The following is a 19,280-nucleotide window of genomic DNA, read 5'->3' on the forward strand; positions in this document are numbered from 1 at the left end:
GAGATAAGAGACAATGACGTCATCTGCACAAAAAAAAGGTATTTTAGTTTGTGGAAGATTAATGACTGTTGACAAAACATGAAAGGGATGTGGGAGGGGCTTGAAAATGTAAGCGATTAAACTAGTTCTATCTCAAATAAAGACATAATGTGGCCATGTCTTTCCTCTCTCACATAACGTGTTTCTCCACTAGGACCAAACTTGAGTTCCGTGACGCGGACTCACAGGAGAGCATCAACCCCCCCACACACACACACCAAACCCTCCCCCCTCTCCTCCCCCCCCAAAAAAAAGTCACACTGATCTCAGACGGGGACACGCGAGCAGATCAACGGAGACAAACGGGATGACACCTTATTCGCGGGTTTAAATGTCAACTCCAGCCAGGACAAGGTTACCTCGACTTTGGATCGCATCCAGTTGTCACATCCACGGTGAGTGCACGAAAACGCAAAGAAAATCGCTTTATCGTTTGAGGGCACGCTGTAACAGGTGTTTGAGGACATCAAGCTCCTTCGGAAATTGGATTTCATACAGTTTGGGCACAGTGTGTTCTATAGGTAATTGATATGGTTTTATCTACTTTTTTCAACAAAAAAAGGATGCATTTGGACTTGTTTGGTAATCAAATATTGCCCAAGTGCATTGAAAATGAACATTAAATTCATAAAGGATCATATTTGTGCGTTTATATGCATCTTGAATGTGTGTAATTTAGGCTAAATTATCTTCTTTTTTTCTGCCCACCAGTGAGTCGCTCTTCATTCCTTGGATAGCACTTCACCAAAAAAAAGATTTGTTTTTTTGAAGCGAGGAAAAACACCGAAGATATCAATTTTGGCTTTTTGTTTTTCTTTTGGATTTTTTTGGGAGTGGGGGGGGTGGCGGCGAAGCTGAGGACTTTGGCTGCGAGTCTGCACTGGATTGATGGCGTCTGCACCGTCCTCCTCCTCCGATGGCGATCCGGATCCCAACGCGACAAATTTACGGCCACTGGGCTCGAGTAAGTGCACGGCGGATAAAAGGCGACGATTTCACGCGTGTTATTTGGGCCTATTTCTTGGGTCATTAATCATTTCCATTCAAGGGGGGGTGGAGGGAGGGGTGACGGGGTTTCTTTCTTTGCTGCATTACGCACCCTCTGGGCATCTTTATTATTATTATTACTATTATTATTATTATTGTTGTTATTATTATTGTTTTATTATTATTATTATTATTCTATTGTTGTCGTTGTTGTTAATTGCTCAAATGTATGTCTGTGTTGTTTAAGCGGCCAGAGGGATGCACGCATGTAAAGAGAGCCTAAAGTGTCAATGAATTGAGCCATGCATATTAAATTGGCCTTAATGGAACACTTGAGCATTTGCAGCCCGAGGTAATATTTTCAAGAACAAAACGAGACCTTGGTGGATAGTCACGTATTCTACGTTAAAAAAAAAAAAAAAACGGTGTATGCTTCGTAGTTTTAAATGTACATAACATGAATGTGTTTTAAATATGAAGGGATAAAATACCGGACAGTTGAGCACAGGCCATTGATTTGGCTAATGATCCAAAGCTGAGGGTTCAAATGTGGATTTGCTGTTGTTCGCACCAAGCCACCCCCAACACTAAATTGCTTTTTTTTTTTTTTTTTAAACCATCTGATTTCCCCCTCGCACCTATTGAAAGTGCCCCCCTCTCTCCACACTTGGCGGCTGGGAGACCACGATAAGGCACCGGCGTTGTCTTGCATCTTTTCAGTCAGTGCCATTTTTCAAGCTGAAAGAGAATTAATTGAAAGGTCATGGAGAGGCTAACGCGCGTTGGACAGTCAAAGTGTTCGTCTTGTTTTTAAGGACTTTTATATGCATATTTATAGGCTATGATGCTTGGTGTGGAGTTGCTCATGGATGTACGAGAAAGCTGGGAATGAAGATTTGCGGTAAGTATGTTCTATTCATTTCTTTTACTGCGTTAAAATTCGAGGTAAGAATAAAAAATCCACACCGAATGAATGATTAAGTTCTATATCGCTCATGAGTGGAAGCTGATGAATCCAAAGGGGGGGGGGAATTAGCGATGGATTTTACAATGTACTCCCCTAGAGTCTATTTCAACCCCGGTGATGCGAGCTGACATCCCATAATAGTCACTGTCACGCACCGGCGAGCCGCGCACTTTTTTTTTTTTTTTTGACCGACACGTTCCGCTGCTTTCATCAGGACCATTTGATCAGCCGGCGTGCGGTCTTCATCTGCATCATAAAAGACCACAATGAAGAAGAAGAAGAAAAAAAAAGACCAATAGATTTGCAATAAACAAATCTCCAAAGCAGCAGCGCGGCATTGTGATTGTAATTTTCTTTTAGGATTTATGAAGGCCTTTCTCTGGCTGGTCCGCTATACGTGTTCACTCAAATGTAACGCTCCAGGAATTTACAGCGGTGGTTTGTTTTGATGCTGATGTCATCATGTTGACCCGCCCCCCGCACCTCACCCGCCACAAAAGGGGGGGGGGGGGGGGGGCTCCTCTACAGGGCCCCGAATGAAAAAAGTTGGACAAATGGTAATCACGCAAGCATGCTGCGGGTTCTTGTAGGTTTCCTGCAGAAGAACAACAACGTGGAGGACAGAAGCGGCTTCGTGGGCTCCTTCAAGGAGCGCGCGACCAGGAGCTTCATGCTCACGTGCGACAACAGCGGCGGGGGCGCGCGTTTCACACGCACGGAGACCGACTTCTCCAACCTGTTTGCCAGAGGTGGGTGGAAGTCACGTGACCAAAATATTTGAAGTTTCTTCAAATACCCCCAGGGGTACTAGTACCTCCGTTTGAGAACCACTGATCTATAATCAACACAAGCCGCTATGCCAGTGTAATATTTGTGCAATAAAAATGTGCAATAGTTAGCCTCAGCTAACGTGTGTCTAAAAAAAAAAAGAGTAAAAGCATAAGAAGTCTGAAATGTACTTCAATATAAAAGTTAAAAAAAATAATGTACAAATGATCATTTATAATATTTGTTAGCTTACATTGTGCTTTAACAAAGTAAAAACAAATCAGTTTTTTTAACTAAACGCTAGCTAGCATTAGCTTGATTTTGGTGTATTAACTTTGCTAATCCATATAAATAATGTTAAAGTAACATTAAACAACATGACATTAACCTTGTAATGTTCTCTGTATCATTTGGAAATCTAACTTTGGAATGTTTTAAATTCTAGGCATTTGCTTGGAAGTGAATTTCAACTTTTATTAAACCTTTTATATTTAGCATACATACATCATGCATAAAAACAACACTTCATTCTTTTAATTTACTGTTAAGTAGGACTTCCAGCAAGATAGAATATTTGATCTGAAAACACCCCACAACATATTTTGGGTTAGTTTTACAAAGAAATGTTTCTTTTGTCATATTGTGGATGACTGAATATAAACAGGAAACTTGTTCACAAAAAAAGTACATTTTTAGATTATTCTTCATATTTAAGTTGACAAACATGACAATTCTTGGTAGTTTTTTTCAAATTTCCGTTTGTTATTTGTGTCCCTAATAACCAGGAAATACAAGCATGGGACGTTCTTGCCAATTAAGGGTTAAAGTTCAACTGAATAATTACAGACTGAATTATGCTTTTTTTTGCTGTAAATGTAAAAATATACTTTACTGTCTATAAGAAAACATCTGTTTGATACCTTGGCTTGGCACATTAATGTACAAATTCTCATGCAATAAATTGAATTGTTATTCAAGCCATTGTTTGATTTTATTGCTACAGCGCTAGTGCTAAAACTATGCAGAATCTTGTAGTGTTAAATAATAACTACTGAAAATTTCTGCACACATTTATTTTATTGTTGTTTTATCTTTGGTATACTGGTGCTACTTTGTGTAAAGACTTGCCCTATTGAACGTTTAATACAAGCACTATATATCCTACTGAGACCCATACTATGTACTTGTGTCCACTGTAGTGGACATTGGTTTTTGGTCTTTATCTTTTGACTGGATTTTTATTTTTATTTGTTTCCCAGAGCTGTTACCTGCCAAAAATGGAGAGGAGCCAACCATGCAGTTTTTGCTGGAGGTGGTGGAAATCCTCACCAGCTACATCCGTAAAACCTTCGACAGATCCACCAAGGTGCTGGACTTCCACCACCCGCACCAGCTGCTGGAGGGCATGGAGGGCTTCAACCTGGAGCTCTCGGACCAACCCGAGTCCCTGGAGCAGATCCTGGTGGACTGTCGGGACACTCTCAAGTACGGCGTGAGGACAGGTGAGGGGAGGTCCGGAGGAGCTCTGTGATTAGCGTAGCCCGGATCTTAAGAGTGTTTTTTTGTGATTGGTCCATGTGCAGGGCATCCCAGGTTCTTTAACCAGCTCTCCACTGGGTTGGACATAGTCGGCTTGGCAGGAGAGTGGCTCACCTCCACCGCCAACACCAACATGTGAGCGACTTTCATATCGTCCACTCAATATTCGTGTCACTTTTTCTCAGCTTTCTTAGTTGTTTTATACAAAACATGTTTTTTTAATGCACAGAACGACCCTTTGAGTTGTTTCATTGATGGACTCATTTGATTGATGTCCCAAAATGTTGGGGTTTGGAGGGGTTGATTTAGCTGACCCCAACATTTTGGGTTCAGGAATGACACATAAGGTTGAGGTATATTAATAACCCAACTTTTTGGTTGGTTGTTTATCCATGGTCAAAAATAACACTATTTTTCCAAATATATTAGGTGAAATGTACTTTAACTTAAGTAAACATCCGTCCAATCAGGGGACCATCTTCATCTTTTTAGCCGGCAAAATCCAACACGGAACCCAATGAAAAATAATGCTCCCAACTGTTTTTTGTCCAATACCATTGAGATCATTTGCACTTCCGCAGGTTCACGTACGAGATCGCGCCCGTCTTCGTGCTGATGGAGCAGCTGACGCTGAAAAAGATGCGCGAATTCATCGGCTGGCCCGAAGGGGAGGGGGATGGAATCTTTTCTCCAGGTAACCCCGGCCGGCGAGCCGGCTCGCCGGCAGCTCCGGCGTCACGCTCGCTGAGAGCCCATCTGCTCTCCTGCAGGAGGAGCCATCTCCAACATGTACGGCGTGATGATCGCACGCTACAAGTTCTTCCCCGAGGTGAAGAGCAAAGGCATGGCAGCTGCACCCCGACTGGTCCTCTTCACCTCTGAGCATGTGGGTTGATCACGGCGGTCCGGCCGGAACATTCCGCTCTCTCGGATTCAACGCCGGTTAACGCTCTCTTTCGGCAGAGCCACTACTCGATCAAGAAGGCCAGCGCGGCGTTGGGATTCGGAACGGACAACTTGATTTTGCTCAAGACGGATGAGAGGTTGTTTCTTCTTTTTTTCCCTAAAATGGAGATGAAGGTCATGGTCTCGGGTGACATGTGGATTTTCTGTTTCAGGGGGAGAGTCATTCCTGCTGATTTGGAAGCCAAAGTCATCGAAGCCAAGCAAAAGGTAAAAACAAAAACACCGGAGCAGGTTTTCAGAGGTATCGGGTAGTCGGCGAGGCCGCCGATACCAACCGCGGATACTTAAGACAACCCAATTCTGATATCGGGTTTCCGTCCCCATTTGCGTTTTGTGAATGACAATTTTTTTGTCAATATTCTCCCGAGACCCAGCCTATTCATTTGCGTCCACTGTTGTGTCCATTTTGTGTCATCGAGACAGCAACTCGAAAGATCACTGAAAAAGGCTAGGATGTCCTCTACTGAAGACACTAGGACTTTTAGGATAGATGTAATGAGTCAAAGGCTATAGACCAACTTTTCAGGATGTACTTCCAAATTCACAACCACTCCATCTACTTTTGTTTTGTCCAAGTTTCCAATCATCTTCAGTATGCGGCAGTTTACCAGGGCTAGCGAGGTCATTTTAATAATAACGCTCGCGCCCACATTGAAGCAAAGTGCTCCGAGTCATTCTTCAAGGCAAAATGACGCGGGGGCCGGAGAGGCGGAGGGGGGCGGGCGAGCAATTTTGCTCTCGCCGTATCTGCGGAGCGCAGGAGTGCGTTTCTACACTAATGCTCCAGCCCGTCTTTTTGATGTCAGGGGGAAAAAACGTGATTGTTGTTTGCCGGCAGGGCTCGGTCCCGATGTACGTCAACGCCACGGCCGGCACCACCGTCTACGGAGCCTTCGATCCCATCGACCAAATCGCCGACATATGCCAAAAGTACAACATGTGGCTTCATGTGGATGTAAGGGAGCGTCCGCAAATTCAAGCGTCAAATTCGTATTGAAAAGATGCGTTTGGATGATGTGTCTAGGGTGCGTGGGGAGGGAGTTTGCTGATGTCCGGGAAACACCGGCACAAGCTGAACGGGATCGAGAGGTAACGCCATGTTCTATTGAATTGATTGAATGGATTTAGCTTTTGTGGAATATGAATCAAGCGGCAAAATCCATCTGTTTTTATTCGTCTCAAAGGAACGCCATTTTGCCTCTGATTCTCTTCCGCCTTTATTTTTTTTTTTGGTAGAAAATCCATCCGAATTCCCATGAGAACAAGCTGCATTCATGCGCAAAAAAAGTCGTGCCAGGTTTTATAAACGGCCCACATTAAATGGCCCCCTGGTGTGTATCATAGGTTTGAGCGATTATTGATTGATCCTGGGCAAATAGGTAAACATTTCCAAACTCATGGAGGTCCTGTGATGTGTGCAGAGCCAACTCAGTAACCTGGAACCCTCACAAGATGATGGGGGTGCCTCTGCAATGTTCCGCCATTTTGGTCAGAGAGAAGGTGAGAAGTTTGTTTGACGCTTCTATGTCTGGACTTTTGTCATTTTTTTTTGTTGTTTTCATTTTTGCGGGGGCCTGCAGGGCTTATTACAAGGCTGCAACTCCATGTGCGCCGGCTACCTGTTCCAGCCGGACAAGCAGTACGACGTGGCGTACGACACCGGAGATAAGGCCATTCAGTGCGGCCGCCATGTGGACATTTTCAAGTTCTGGCTCATGTGGAAGGCAAAGGTACCCATCACTCGCTCCGAGGCGGTCTTGGTCGCCCTGTTGCCGATCGGCTTTAGGGTATTGGCACATCTCTAGCTGCTTTGGTCAGATTTATGTAGAATAGCACACAACCAGTCACATGACTACTGAGGGCCAAAATGGCTGGTTGGGCCCAATTTGGGAATTTTCGCTTTGGGCGGTGTTCGCTTTTGTTTCAACAGTTTAAACATTAACGGCTGCTGAGTTGTTTTGTTTATGCGAGCGGTAGAACGGCTACAATTAAGCCAACTGTCATTGCGACCGCGATATCGGCTGCCACAAATACTGAAGCTGATCCTCGGCCATTTTAAAAAAAATTAAAAAGCCGGCTACACTATGTACGTCAAATCAAGCATTTGTCATCTTACCGCCAGGAGGCACTGTTTCCCTACATGCTTGCATGACAAAAGCCTGGGCTTTCTCCCTAATCTAATATTTACCAATGTGAAAGGGCATTGAGTTTCTCACCTGATTCCTAATATAGACATCGCTAGCAGTCAATTGAGACCCATTTTGAAAAATCCCATTGGAATCATTTCGGTTTGAAATGACCGAAAATGACATTCGGACTGCTAATTGATTAAAATTTGCTTAAAAGGAAATAATGTGCTTGGTTCTAAGTCGGCTTTTTTCATTGGTTTGCACTCAGCAAGTAAATGAACTGTGTTATCCTGTGAGCCAAGTTTTTGCCAGGTCTCGGGTGATTTTTTAAAAAAATGATTACTTTATTTATTGAATATATTTTATTACTATTATTATGTTAAGCATCAAGCCTTGAAGCCTTGTTCATATAGTACTTCTTTAAAAAAGGGGCAATAAAAAAGATCTTTTGACCAAACATGAAGAATAATCATGATTTCAATATCGACCAAAATAATCGTGATTATTATTGCAGCCCGACTACATTGTAGCATATTTCTTCAGTGTTGTTCAAAGCATTGGTGTCCAAACTGTTGACCAGGGGCCATTTTCGGCCCGCCATCCATTCTTAAGTGGCCTGAGGCATATATTGAAAATTAAATTTGTTACTGATACTTTGTTTCCTATGTTGCAGAACTTTTCTCAATATGCAAATAAAGTATTTACATGTAAAGTCAAGACAACATTGTGCTTGCTTAAAATAATTTAAAAAAAAAATCCAAATGGCCTGGCATTCTTTTTTGGAAAAGGTTTTAGACAACTTTATTTTTCCTACTTCGAAAGGGAACGGTGGGATTTGAACAACACATCGACAAGTGTCTGGAACTGTCATCGTATCTTTACCACAAAATCAAAGACAGGGAAGGCTTCCAGATGGTGTTTAACGCAGAGGTGAGATCATCCCTTCAACTCTACAAACTAATTTTTTGGCTTGTTTCTACAATTTTTTTTTTTCAAACCTCCCGGAAATTTGGGTGAAATCGACCAGTGGTTTGAGTCCCATTATAGTTGTGTTTAGCATAAATTAGCTGCTAGCTAGTAGCGTTCGAGTGCTCCATATAGACTGGTGCGATAGACGTAAATTGCTCTGCACCCTTTTGACACAGTTGCCGTTCCTCCTGATCACTTTTTAACAAAACCATGCTGACTCAAAAGTGCTTCGTGATCTGTTCCATAAACTAAAATTTATGGAGGAACTTTGTAGATTGAGGAAAGTAGTTTGTTGTTGTTTTTTTTTAATGTAATTCATAATGAAATGGACATTTGTTATTTGGTCAAAAGTACACTTTCAGCATCTGACATGAAGCTATTAAATTAGCAGCACGTTCAATTTCACTGAACTACCCCACATCGAATATTTTGCTCCCGTAGTTTGGTCAGATCGCAACAGCGTAGCTAATGTTGCGTTAGCGTGAGCGCATATCAGCTTTTATTACTAACGGTCCTTCTCTTATCAGCCGCAGCACACCAACGTATGCTTCTGGTACCTTCCGCTGAGTCTACGCCGCACGCCTGCTGGTAAAGAGCGACAAGAGAGGTTGCACAAGGTAACGACCCATTAATCCGCTTTCAAATTCACTTTGGCCTTCATTTCCCAGATAATGTCCAAAGCTACTCCAATTTAGAATCCAACCAGCATTTGATGGGAAAAACACTGAGTGACCAAGCCGCGTTAGCTTCAGATTTACGGTTTCTAAGGGGCATGGGAACATCAAAGTGACGAATAAATATATAAGCGACGTAACGTGTGGGACGTGTTCTCAAAAAGAATGAATTAGAGATAAATATTTGCGCGCAGAAAATGTTTCAATATAAAGCGTTTTCTTTAGGGGTTACAGTTGAAATCTGTTCACAAAATGAAATCATTCATTTAATTATTAATACATTTTTGTCTACGAAAAATAATCAACAAAGTGTCAGAACTGTTTTCAAAAAGAAATACAGTCATTCTAAATTTATATTGGTCCACAGGAAAAAAAAATCAACTTAAAAGTGGCCTCTTTTGGGATCATAGTAGAGATGCGTTCATAATAATAAATCATTAAGTTGACAGGTAACGAGAGGAGGCACATGACTTGGTTGGGTCAACCATTCTAGTTTTGGGAGAACATAAGCGTTGTTCTATGAACTTATAGTTTCTTGAAACCTTTCATTGATTCAGTAATTATTTCTAAAGGATTTTTGCCTGTTGGTTTGTTTTATTGAAAATCTCGAGTACCCCCTGGAGTTCCTTCAAGTACCCCCAGGGGTACTCGTACCCCTATTTGAGAACCACTGGTTTATAGGGCCCACCCATATTTTGGCCTTTGTTTTTTTTTTTTTTTTTTTTTGGGGGGGGGGGTGCAGCTCATGCGGCCCGGTTCCAGCGGACCGGTGGTTTGCACCACTGCTTTAGACTTCCACTCAGATATTCTGCTGCTAGGCAGAAGCTAATTGATTGTTATCGATTCCAGCGATAATGAAGACTTACTTTCTTGAAAAACATCCATTCTTCAAGTTCTTTTTCCCTCTTTGCTACTATTAATCACCCTGGTTGCTAACAACGCAAGCCAGAGTTTTGTGACTGGACTAATGATGCAGTTTAAAAGTGAAGCCACGCATGCCATATGTTCATTCAAGTCAGGTCACAGGAAAATCATGGACTGGATTTGCAGTAAATAAGGATGTGGAACGACACACGGCAAGGGACGTCCTGAACGCAAGTGGAGACAACAATCGTATTTAACGCTTGTATTTTGTCAAACTTTTGATCTTTGCATTGAATGAAGGCACGAGGGAGCTGAAATTTCACCCAGATGGTGACAATCATCCATTGGTTAAAGTACTATGAGTTCGATGTGGAAGAAAATGACCCAAAAATGATGAAAATACTGCGCAAGGAAAGAAGTTACATTTTATTCAAATAATTTGGGGGGTGTTTCAACTGAAAAAAAAAAGTCATTTGGAGGAGCTTGAGACCATTTCAAGGGGCCTTCATCCCTCCTAAAATAGGCGAAGCGACGCCATTGGGTTCCACTGTTTTTGATGGGATTTTGGATTTGTGCTTCCCTCCAAAGGTGGCGCCAAAGATCAAAGCCATGATGATGGAGTCAGGCACCACTATGGTGGGCTACCAACCTCAAGGAGAGAAGGTCAACTTCTTCCGCATGGTCATCTCCAACGCGGCCGCGACTCGGTCAGACATCGACTTCCTGGTGGAGGAAATCGAAAGACTCGGCCACGATTTGTAAACGCAGCGGAGGACACGTCATTAGGTACGCCCGCACTATCCGATGACCTCAAACCCAAACGCCGCATCGTATCCAAAAGTCGCCTACTTGTAATTTGGGGGCAATATTTGGCTTTGGGTTCTTCTGACACGGCGTACCTCATGTTGTGACCTGCCATGCGTATGAAAACTTGGAGTAATCGCTCTTATCTACTGAGTGACCACTAATTATGTCATATATTCTATGCAGGATAGTTTAGGAGACAGAATGAAGGTAAAAAAAAAAAAAAAAAGAGAGCACAACCTTATAGCATTGATGTCTAAGTTATGCATAATACAGTAAATATTTAGCTGTATATTGATGGACCATGTTGTTTATCATCATTCCCTTGGACATCACATTAGTGGTCATTTCAAGTATAAACAGTATGATGCAGTCAGCGTAAAACAGTATTGTACTTATTATTGCGGTCTTTTTCGATATTTTCTGTGTAGATTGTGTATAGTATTTATTGTTCCAAATGATGTGTAAATCAAGCAAACTGTGTGTATTTTAACCCTTGAATATAACTGTGATGATTTCATCTGTTATTCTGTTATTGTGTAAAATATTCGTTGTCACCGGTTTTTATAACAAAACCATTTTTGGGTTTCTTAGTCTTTTATGTGTATTAGAGAACCAAAGATGGGTTGAGTTCCATGATGAACGAACGCGTCCATTGCCCCTTCTGGATCAAATCACGTGCACTGTGCAATAAGTGTTGTGTTAACTGTGCAAAGTCTTTTTATTGGGAGAAAAGCACAATGCTAAAATGCTAACGACCAATCCTTTCCACCGTTTCGTGTTCATGGCCAGCATGCTCGCGGAAGGCTTTTTTTTTTTTCCCAATGGAGAACTCGAGGAGTATTTATCATGAAAGAATTTAGCTTGCGCAGTGTTTGCTGTTGTAATAAGAACTAAACATTCCGGAATCAGATGAAATGTCAATGTAGGCACTTTAACTTTTCATTTTCAGAGTATGCTGTAACCACAGTTCCAATAAAAATGTGAGCTGGTGAGCATCTGTGGTAATATATTTTCATCTCGTATGATAGCTAAAAGATCTTCGCTATTGTGGATAGCGGAAGATTTAGCTTGCTAGCCAGCGAGTGTTTGCTAACAAAAGATAACAAACTAGCTAGCTACAGGAGAGTGCTAGCTAGCCAGCGAGTGTTTGCTAACAAAAGATAACAAACTAGCTAGCTAGAGGAGAGTGCTAGCTAGCTTCCGCCTAGCATGCTAAACATCTTTTTGAAGTAATGCTCGGTTATCTTAAAAGTAACATTTGTCAGACATTTTCTTTTGAACAAATACACGTAAGTTTATTACCATAGAATTAGCACAAAACTGCACTTTAATGAATATATATATATATATATATATATATATATATATATATATATATATATATATATATATATATATATATATATGTATTTTGTTCAATCATTTGATCTTTACATCAAAGGCATTCACGTCAAAGGGAAAGCATTGAAAGAAGATACTAGGGAGCTGAAATTTCACCCACACGGTGACAAGGTGTCAAATATCAACATGGCATGAGCACTCAATCGAAACTCTACTAGGAGTGTGCCATCCCGTGTCTAAAACACGAAAAATGACACAGAAAATGAGCCCAAAATGGTCAAAATAGCACAAGGGTTAAAACTGTCAGCCTGCGTAATAGATTCAAATAAAATAGCTCCCACTTCCACAATTCTTTTCTTCTACTTTTAGGAGGTGTCTCATAAACTGCGTTGGGCTGTTTTTTTTTTTTTTCTTCTTCTTCTTTCTTCGAGGGAGCCTATTCGGTGGCTGTGCCTGGCTGCATTTTATTTTTGGACAGTGGAGCGTTAGATGGACTGTGGTTGCCTGTGCCGAGCTCCCGAGCTCCCTCCTCCAGACAACGCTTTGTTTCACGCTCGAATGCCGCGATCGTTACCAGGCTGCTGTCCTCAACCGCTTTGTGTACTTACGCAGCAGCACGCAAAAAGAAGTTTTGCTTTATGTCTGGAAATGTGTCAAATAAGCACTAAAGCGCTTATGGTCTATTTTGAATGTGCGTCGTTTTGAAGTTATGGTCAGCAGCGCTGGATGGAAGGAGGTTCATCGGAAGCCAAAGTATCAAGTTAACGATGTACAATTCTCAATTAATCGGTTTGCTCAAGCAAGTCAAATAAAAGGAAGACGGCGTGGGAGTTTGCATTATGCTTCGGCGAAAGTGATGTCTGCTGAACGGCGGACCGTGAAACACTCGTCTGCTCCTGCGCCAGACTGCAGCAGCAGCAGCCCGGGAATCAACTCTTAGCAAAAGGAAGGAAAAATTGCTTGATTTATTTCTGATTGTTTCCGGCACCGATCAATTGAAGTCACTCAGAAAAACTTTCAGTCCCTTGTAGAAAGGTGTTTCTTTTATATATATACATATATATATATATATATATATATATATATATATATATATATATATATATATATATATATATATATATATATATATATATAGTAGATTTTTTTTTTTAAAGACCATGGATAGCAAGTTTTTTTCATCGCCAAGGAAAGGCTTTTTCTTGTTCCATGCATAGTGAGGGACTTTTGTTCAGGAAAAAAAATGTTCAGTAAGGTGTTTAAACATGCAAGAAAAAAAATACCATGTATAGAAAAAAAGTAAGGCATGTTTTAAAAGACTGTGTTTATAATGACTTCTAATCAGTCAAAAAAAAAAGGATGGACAAACGAAGCTTCATGAAGCACTTGTGATATTTTTGTCCTGGAATATGTTTCAACTTCACTTTATTTTAAAGTCTTTATTTTAAAACCAAGAGCACCATCTAGAGGAGTAAAAAAAATCTCAAGCGCTTCATTAAACTTAGGGGAACAAACGATATAAATCTCTTCTTTAGAAATTTGAGTGAGCAGACGTGGGGAAGCTTTTATTTTGAAAGGAGTTACGAAGTCACAATATAAAAACACGGAATAATTTCGGCAAGTGGTTTGGTGTTTGAGAAAGTGACGAGGGAAGTCCACGTCTCCGTCGCCTTTCCTTATTGGGCACTTTTTGCCCGAGTTTCAACTTCTCCACGACTGGTCCATAAATTTGAGCAAGCTTTTTAGAGCACAATTACAAATTTCTCATGCGTCAGCAAGCTTCTGCTGGGAGTCGGGCTTTATTCATTGACTTGTTGAAAGAGAAACACAACTCTCACTTGCTGCTTGAATGATGACACGAGGAAGGTAAGGCTTGCATTTTTCGATTTCATCACAAAACAAATGTGGCACGACGTACAGTAGTTGAAATGATGACGACAAATGTGTTTAATCATAATATTCCAGAAGGGGTCGCCAAAGTTACTTGGATCAGCCACTACAATCTCCCAATTAAATTTAAAATTAGAATTAAAGTATAGAAAGTAGCAAAGTGAAAGATGATCAAAAGAAATTGGTTATGTTTAGGGAAAATTACGAATGAAAAATAATATGGTTACTTTTAGGGGAAGACAAGTTATGTTTAGGATCCTACAAAGAATAATTATAATCAGAAAAGAAAAAGCAAAACAAAAAAAAACAGTACAAGTACTTTTAAGATAGGGTAGGGTTTGAAATTAGAACTGAGGTTTGAAAGTGTGTTTTCAAACGAGGGTTATGGTAGGATTCAAAACTAAGGTTAGGGTTTTAAATTATTTCAAGGGTTTCAAACTAATGTTAGGATTTCAGAGTAGGGTTTCAAACTAGGATTAGGGTTCTAAAATAGTGTTTTGATAGGGTTAGGCTGTCAGTTTATGGTGTCAATTTGGATTTTAAATTAGGGTTAAGGTTTTAAAGTAGGGTTTCAAACTAGGATTTCGGATTTGGGTAAAGGTTCCAAAATGTGGGTTTCAAACAGGTTAGGATTGGAGGTTAAGTTTCATTTTCCCAACTGAAATGAATGGAACTTTTTGTGATCAACAAAACGTTTGAAATGCATCTTAATTTGTCACCGTATTAATAATGAGTAAAAGACCGGCGCGCCAAACGTTCACTCCTATTTCCGGTGGGCGCGTGCGTGCGTGCGTGCGTGCAGGGGGCGGCGCCGCATGAGTAATTGTTGTGCTTATTAGCGCAATTAATCGCAATACACGTGAATACGAATGGATACGAGCAACATTTTCTGCAGCTCCCCTTTGCGTAGATTTGCATCATGCGTCAAACAACGACAGAGCAAAGAAGGGGAGCGCTCCCTTGTGCCTTGAGGGAGGTCATCCGCGTGGCGGAAGTGCAACCAGGAACCATACGCGTTCATTGAGGTGCAAATCGTCAGGGCAAAGTGAACAATGGGGGGATTTCTAAGTTTTCATGAACCAGAGGAAAAAGGCGAGGGCTACCACGTTCTCAAAGTAAGTTCCTAAATCAACAGTTTAACAGTTTTTTTTTTTTGGTTGGTTCGATTTGATTTTCATGACAAGCAAAAGTTTTTATTTGTGTAGACCGAGCGTCGTGCCGCGTTCAATGATCCTCGGATTTACGACTTCTCGCTCTCTTGGCGTCTAATAACTGCTTTTTAACCTTCCAATTCAGAAATAATCTTTTATTTCAGTGTTGTTGTGGGTTTTGCACAGTATTTTGTTTAAAGTTAATGTCAGTGAAGGGCTCTTCGGGAGTGCCCTGATTTAAAGTCGTTGTGAACAAAATGCTTCAAGAATAACCGGTGTGGCGACTTGACAGAATGGGACTGGAACACGTCGACTTGTAAAGACAGGACTATATTATATTTTATATTTTACATTTTAACTTGAAATTTGAAAATGCTGTATAGTCAGTCTACTTTAAACAGTTGCGCACTGAAATAATTAAGAGCGTCTTGACATTTCAAAACATTCTATAAAACCAAAGAAAATATATATACTGTATATGTATCTAAGATGTTAATGATTTAAATTTCGCTAGAGGAAGCTGTAAAGGGCTGACGTCATCCATGGAGGAGTAGTTTGAAATGTAAATGTAGCGTACAAAAGAAGCATGGGATTGTTATTTGAAGTTTTTTTTTTTTTTTTTTAAAAAGGACAAGGTACTATTTTTAAGCTTTAAATTTGGTTGGCGTTTCAAGTTGATAAGAATAAGAAGAGTATATATTCTGAAGGAAGTTCATTCAGTTCTAATAAATCGAAATTTAGGAAGATAATTCCTATCTATTCGATTCCATGTTTTGTTGTTGTTCTCTTTAAAATTGTAACGATTGTCAGATTTAAACGTATGTACTAATGATGGGGAAATTAAGTTTCATGGAGCATTTTTTGGCCTCCAGATAGGGCTCTTGGTTGAAAAATAAACACAGTAAAAAAAAAAAAAAATTAATTTCACAAGTGAAAATTTTTCACAAGTGCTTCATGAAGCTTCACTCCCGCTAAAATAATTTTCTCATTTTTGCAGGTCTTTAATTAAAAAAAAACTGTTAAATACTTATTAAATCAACACTTTATTCATTCAAATCCAATCGATTACTACTGGCCATACTCAATCTGATGACTGAAATGTGACAATCGAAAAATCTCCATCTAAGCTGCGCTGTAAATAAATGCATCCAATTGATTGGGAAAAATCAATCTTTTTTTTTTCAGGTTACGAAGAATTCTCCAGGTTATTTTGCAGGACTCGAGCCATTTTTTGATTTCATCGTCGCAGTTCAAGACACTAAACTAGTAAGTCAAAAGCGGATGGTTCAAAAGGGGTGGCGCCACATCATACGAATTGCACGTATGTTATTCGACAGAGCAGAGACGATGACACCCTCCAGGAGGTGCTTGCGAGGAACTTGGACAAACCCACTAAATTGCTGTTGTACAGTTGCCGGACGCAGGACGTGAGGGAGACGGAGGTCATACCAAGCGGCGCGTGGGGCGGCAGGGGGCTGCTGGGAATCACCATCCGCTTCTCCAAATATAAAGGAGCTCAGGAGCACGTTTGGCATGTCTTGGTGTGTATAAAAAAAATGCTGGGAATTCTCATGCTTCTGTATGATAAATTGTGAATTACATTACTGGAGGATTACACAATATGTATTAGCTCCAGGCTGCTTTAACTCATTCAATCCTGAAGACATATTTTTATGTTTTTTTTTCCCACAGTTTTTTTCAAGTTTTAAACATTGATTTATTAATCAGTTACTTTATGTAGCTCTAGTACCTGGAATAGTTGTAGTACCTACCCGTATTTAACTAAAATAACTTTGGGACTTAATTACCAAAAGTGGATCAATTACTTAATTCAATTAGAATCAGCCCTTTGAAAGAAGAAAAACAAAATGTTTTGACATCAAAAAAGTGCCTGAAAATTACCCCAATGAACAATTGTATTAGTTTTCATACTAATTCTTGTCCTAATGAAATTTATATATATATATATATATATATATATATATATATATATATATATATATGTGTGTGTGTGATTGTTTGACTTGATTTATCTTTTGTAATGCGTGTTTTTATGTTTGTTTTTATTATGTTATGCTTCATTTTTGCGCTTTGCACTTGGCTTTTGTTGTGACGTGATTGTCCAGGAGGTGGCGCCAAACTCCCCCGCAGCCGAGGCTGGCCTCCAACCCTACACTGACTACATTATAGGAGCTGAGACTTCTTCGTACACGGTAGCCTATTTGCTCCTAGTATGGATGTCGTCACCATTGCGAGAGCTTGACCCGCTCTTGTGCATCTTCTCCACGCAGGAAAACAGTTTGGACGACCTCCTGTTGTCTTCCAAAAAAGAGACGCTCACACTTTACGTCTACAACTCAGAGGCCTTGGAGTGCCGCGAAGTGTCCGTCACACCACGTTTCAAGTCGGGGGGAGTGGGCATGTACGCCAGTCGCCATGGAAACCGTCCTCAATATGGAAGAGGCTCCAAATAACAAACTCAAATTGTTTGTGTCTTCAGACTAGGCTGTGAGATTGGCAGGGGTTACCTGCACAAGGTGCCCACCCCGTCTCCACCTAATGTCCATTTCTCAGAGGTAAATCAAGAATTCCCAAGGGGTTCTTGTGAGCTTTTCAAAATGCAGTCACTGAGACGGACTCGTTTTTGATTAGGAGGAGGAACTTCTTGCGGTCGTTCCAACTGCGCCCGTTTGTCTTTCGCACCAGGAAAAAGAGTCTTCTGTCCTCCATGCAGGTACGCCGAAACCTCTTGCAAAATACATTCTTTAAACTGTTTTTCAAGATACAAGCCAGCGCGAGACCAAAGCTGTGATTTACGACTCACTTAAAAAGCAACAAATTGGTAGTAGTCGCTATTCTTTTACCCTGATGTGGTATTTTGTCCAATCCTTTGATATTTACATCAAAGGCATTTCACATGAAAGGGAACGCATTGAAAAAACTCTATGGAGCTGAAATTTCATCGTTACAACATGTCAAATTTCAACATGGCACAAGCATTTAGGGTTATCGCACTGCTAGGAGTGTGCCATCCGTTGGCTAAAAATACGAGAATGATGTAGGGGGAAAAAATGAACGAAATATGGTAAGAATACTGGACAGGGGTTAAAAATGTGTCTCACGGCTATTTGTCTCTCAGGTGAAAGCTATCATCAAATTAAAGACAAAACAATGCAGTGCAATGAGAACTTCTAATTAGCAGGTTAGTGATGAAGTCCATCAAAGTTGCAATTATGCGTAAGGCCTGTAGATGTCGTAGTTACGCTATAAACGACAAAAGTGACAACTCACTAATTCTCCAAGACCTTGCCTCTTCCTTTATGTCCACCGCAGTGGAATTGTGGTTTTGGTCAAAATCTTTTGGCTGATTGGATCTATCCTACTGTGTCCAAATGTGCTCTATTAGAGGAACTTCCTGGACTTTCCAGATGACGGGTGTGAATGGGATGAAATTAACTGCTATCTTGCTGAAACAAAATGGACACAATAGTCTGGGTCGCAGGAGGAGATTCACAATCGAGCTTGACCTCATGTTTTGTGTGCACCCAGAGCCTCCTTTAACGCAGTCGGCCACGGACGCCGCTTCCATGTCGTCTTCGTCGGAACAATCAAAATCCGCCATCGACCGGGAGGAAACATCCCACACTACTGTGGTGCAAATCAATTGTCCGCCAAGCCAAACGTCATCCGTCTTCAGCAATGACTCAGTACATATCGCAGTGCCTGTGGGCCAATCTTTGTGCCCATCCTCTCAAAGTGTTTAAGGCGCAGGTTCTATTAGTGCTCTCAGGAATTTTAGGTGTTTTGTGGATTTGCTGTATATACACACAAACACACTCCGGATTTTGTAAACACCATTGTAAAATGATTTGTCTGCATTAAATGCTGTGCATCCATTTTTTTTCTTAATTGTAGTAATCCCCAATGCCACAAGGTGTCACTATACTACTGTATACATATCTTTGCCATCACTGAAGTGTGTGAGTTGGATTCGGCTTGTCAGTCCATTTTCTAGAGCAAATTATCCGCACAAGGGTGGCAAGCTTGCTGGTGCCTATCCCAGCCGACTTCGGGCAGAAGGCGGGGGACACCTTCAACTGGTAGCCAGCCAATTGCAGGGCACACTGAGCCAAACCATTCACACACGCAAGGACAATTAAGGTGTCAGTGCGCATAAAAAGTAATAACT

General features: G+C 40.9%; 2 protein-coding genes across 4 annotated transcripts; both read left to right on the forward strand.

The window, feature by feature from the left end:
- The first annotated feature begins 279 nt into the window (after positions 1-279).
- On the forward strand, positions 280-11,701 carry gad1a (glutamate decarboxylase 1a). 2 transcript variants are annotated; one of them, XM_088414750.1, is made up of 17 exons: positions 280-434; positions 751-1,003; positions 1,865-1,927; positions 2,584-2,742; positions 4,021-4,263; positions 4,345-4,435; positions 4,882-4,994; positions 5,071-5,186; positions 5,264-5,343; positions 5,419-5,473; positions 6,105-6,221; positions 6,291-6,355; positions 6,688-6,766; positions 6,847-6,996; positions 8,218-8,325; positions 8,892-8,981; positions 10,491-11,701. In XM_088414750.1, the coding sequence occupies exons 2-17, from the start codon at positions 928-930 to the stop codon at positions 10,662-10,664; spliced, it is 1,779 nt and encodes a 592-aa protein (XP_088270876.1). In that variant the 5' UTR covers positions 280-434; positions 751-927; the 3' UTR covers positions 10,665-11,701. The 2 variants fall into 2 exon arrangements, with proteins under 2 accessions (XP_088270876.1, XP_088270878.1); XM_088414752.1 differs by having other exon boundaries at positions 305-433; positions 874-1,003.
- Positions 11,702-14,774: 3,073 nt separating this feature from the next.
- On the forward strand, positions 14,775-18,987 carry LOC148423422 (Golgi reassembly-stacking protein 2-like). Of its 2 annotated transcripts, XM_088415619.1 has the most exons (9): positions 14,775-15,055; positions 16,277-16,357; positions 16,429-16,632; positions 17,218-17,304; positions 17,383-17,513; positions 17,592-17,667; positions 17,744-17,825; positions 18,231-18,293; positions 18,641-18,784. In XM_088415619.1, the coding sequence occupies exons 1-8, from the start codon at positions 14,993-14,995 to the stop codon at positions 18,284-18,286; spliced, it is 780 nt and encodes a 259-aa protein (XP_088271745.1). In that variant the 5' UTR covers positions 14,775-14,992; the 3' UTR covers positions 18,287-18,293; positions 18,641-18,784. The 2 variants fall into 2 exon arrangements, with proteins under 2 accessions (XP_088271745.1, XP_088271744.1); XM_088415618.1 differs by lacking the exon at positions 18,231-18,293 and having other exon boundaries at positions 18,641-18,987.
- Positions 18,988-19,280: the final 293 nt, after the last annotated feature.

This window comes from Hippichthys cyanospilos, chromosome 5, assembly GCF_059441005.1.
Source record: "Hippichthys cyanospilos isolate Australia breed blue-spotted pipefish chromosome 5, RoL_Hcya_1.0, whole genome shotgun sequence".
NCBI classification, from domain to species: domain Eukaryota; kingdom Metazoa; phylum Chordata; class Actinopteri; order Syngnathiformes; family Syngnathidae; genus Hippichthys; species Hippichthys cyanospilos.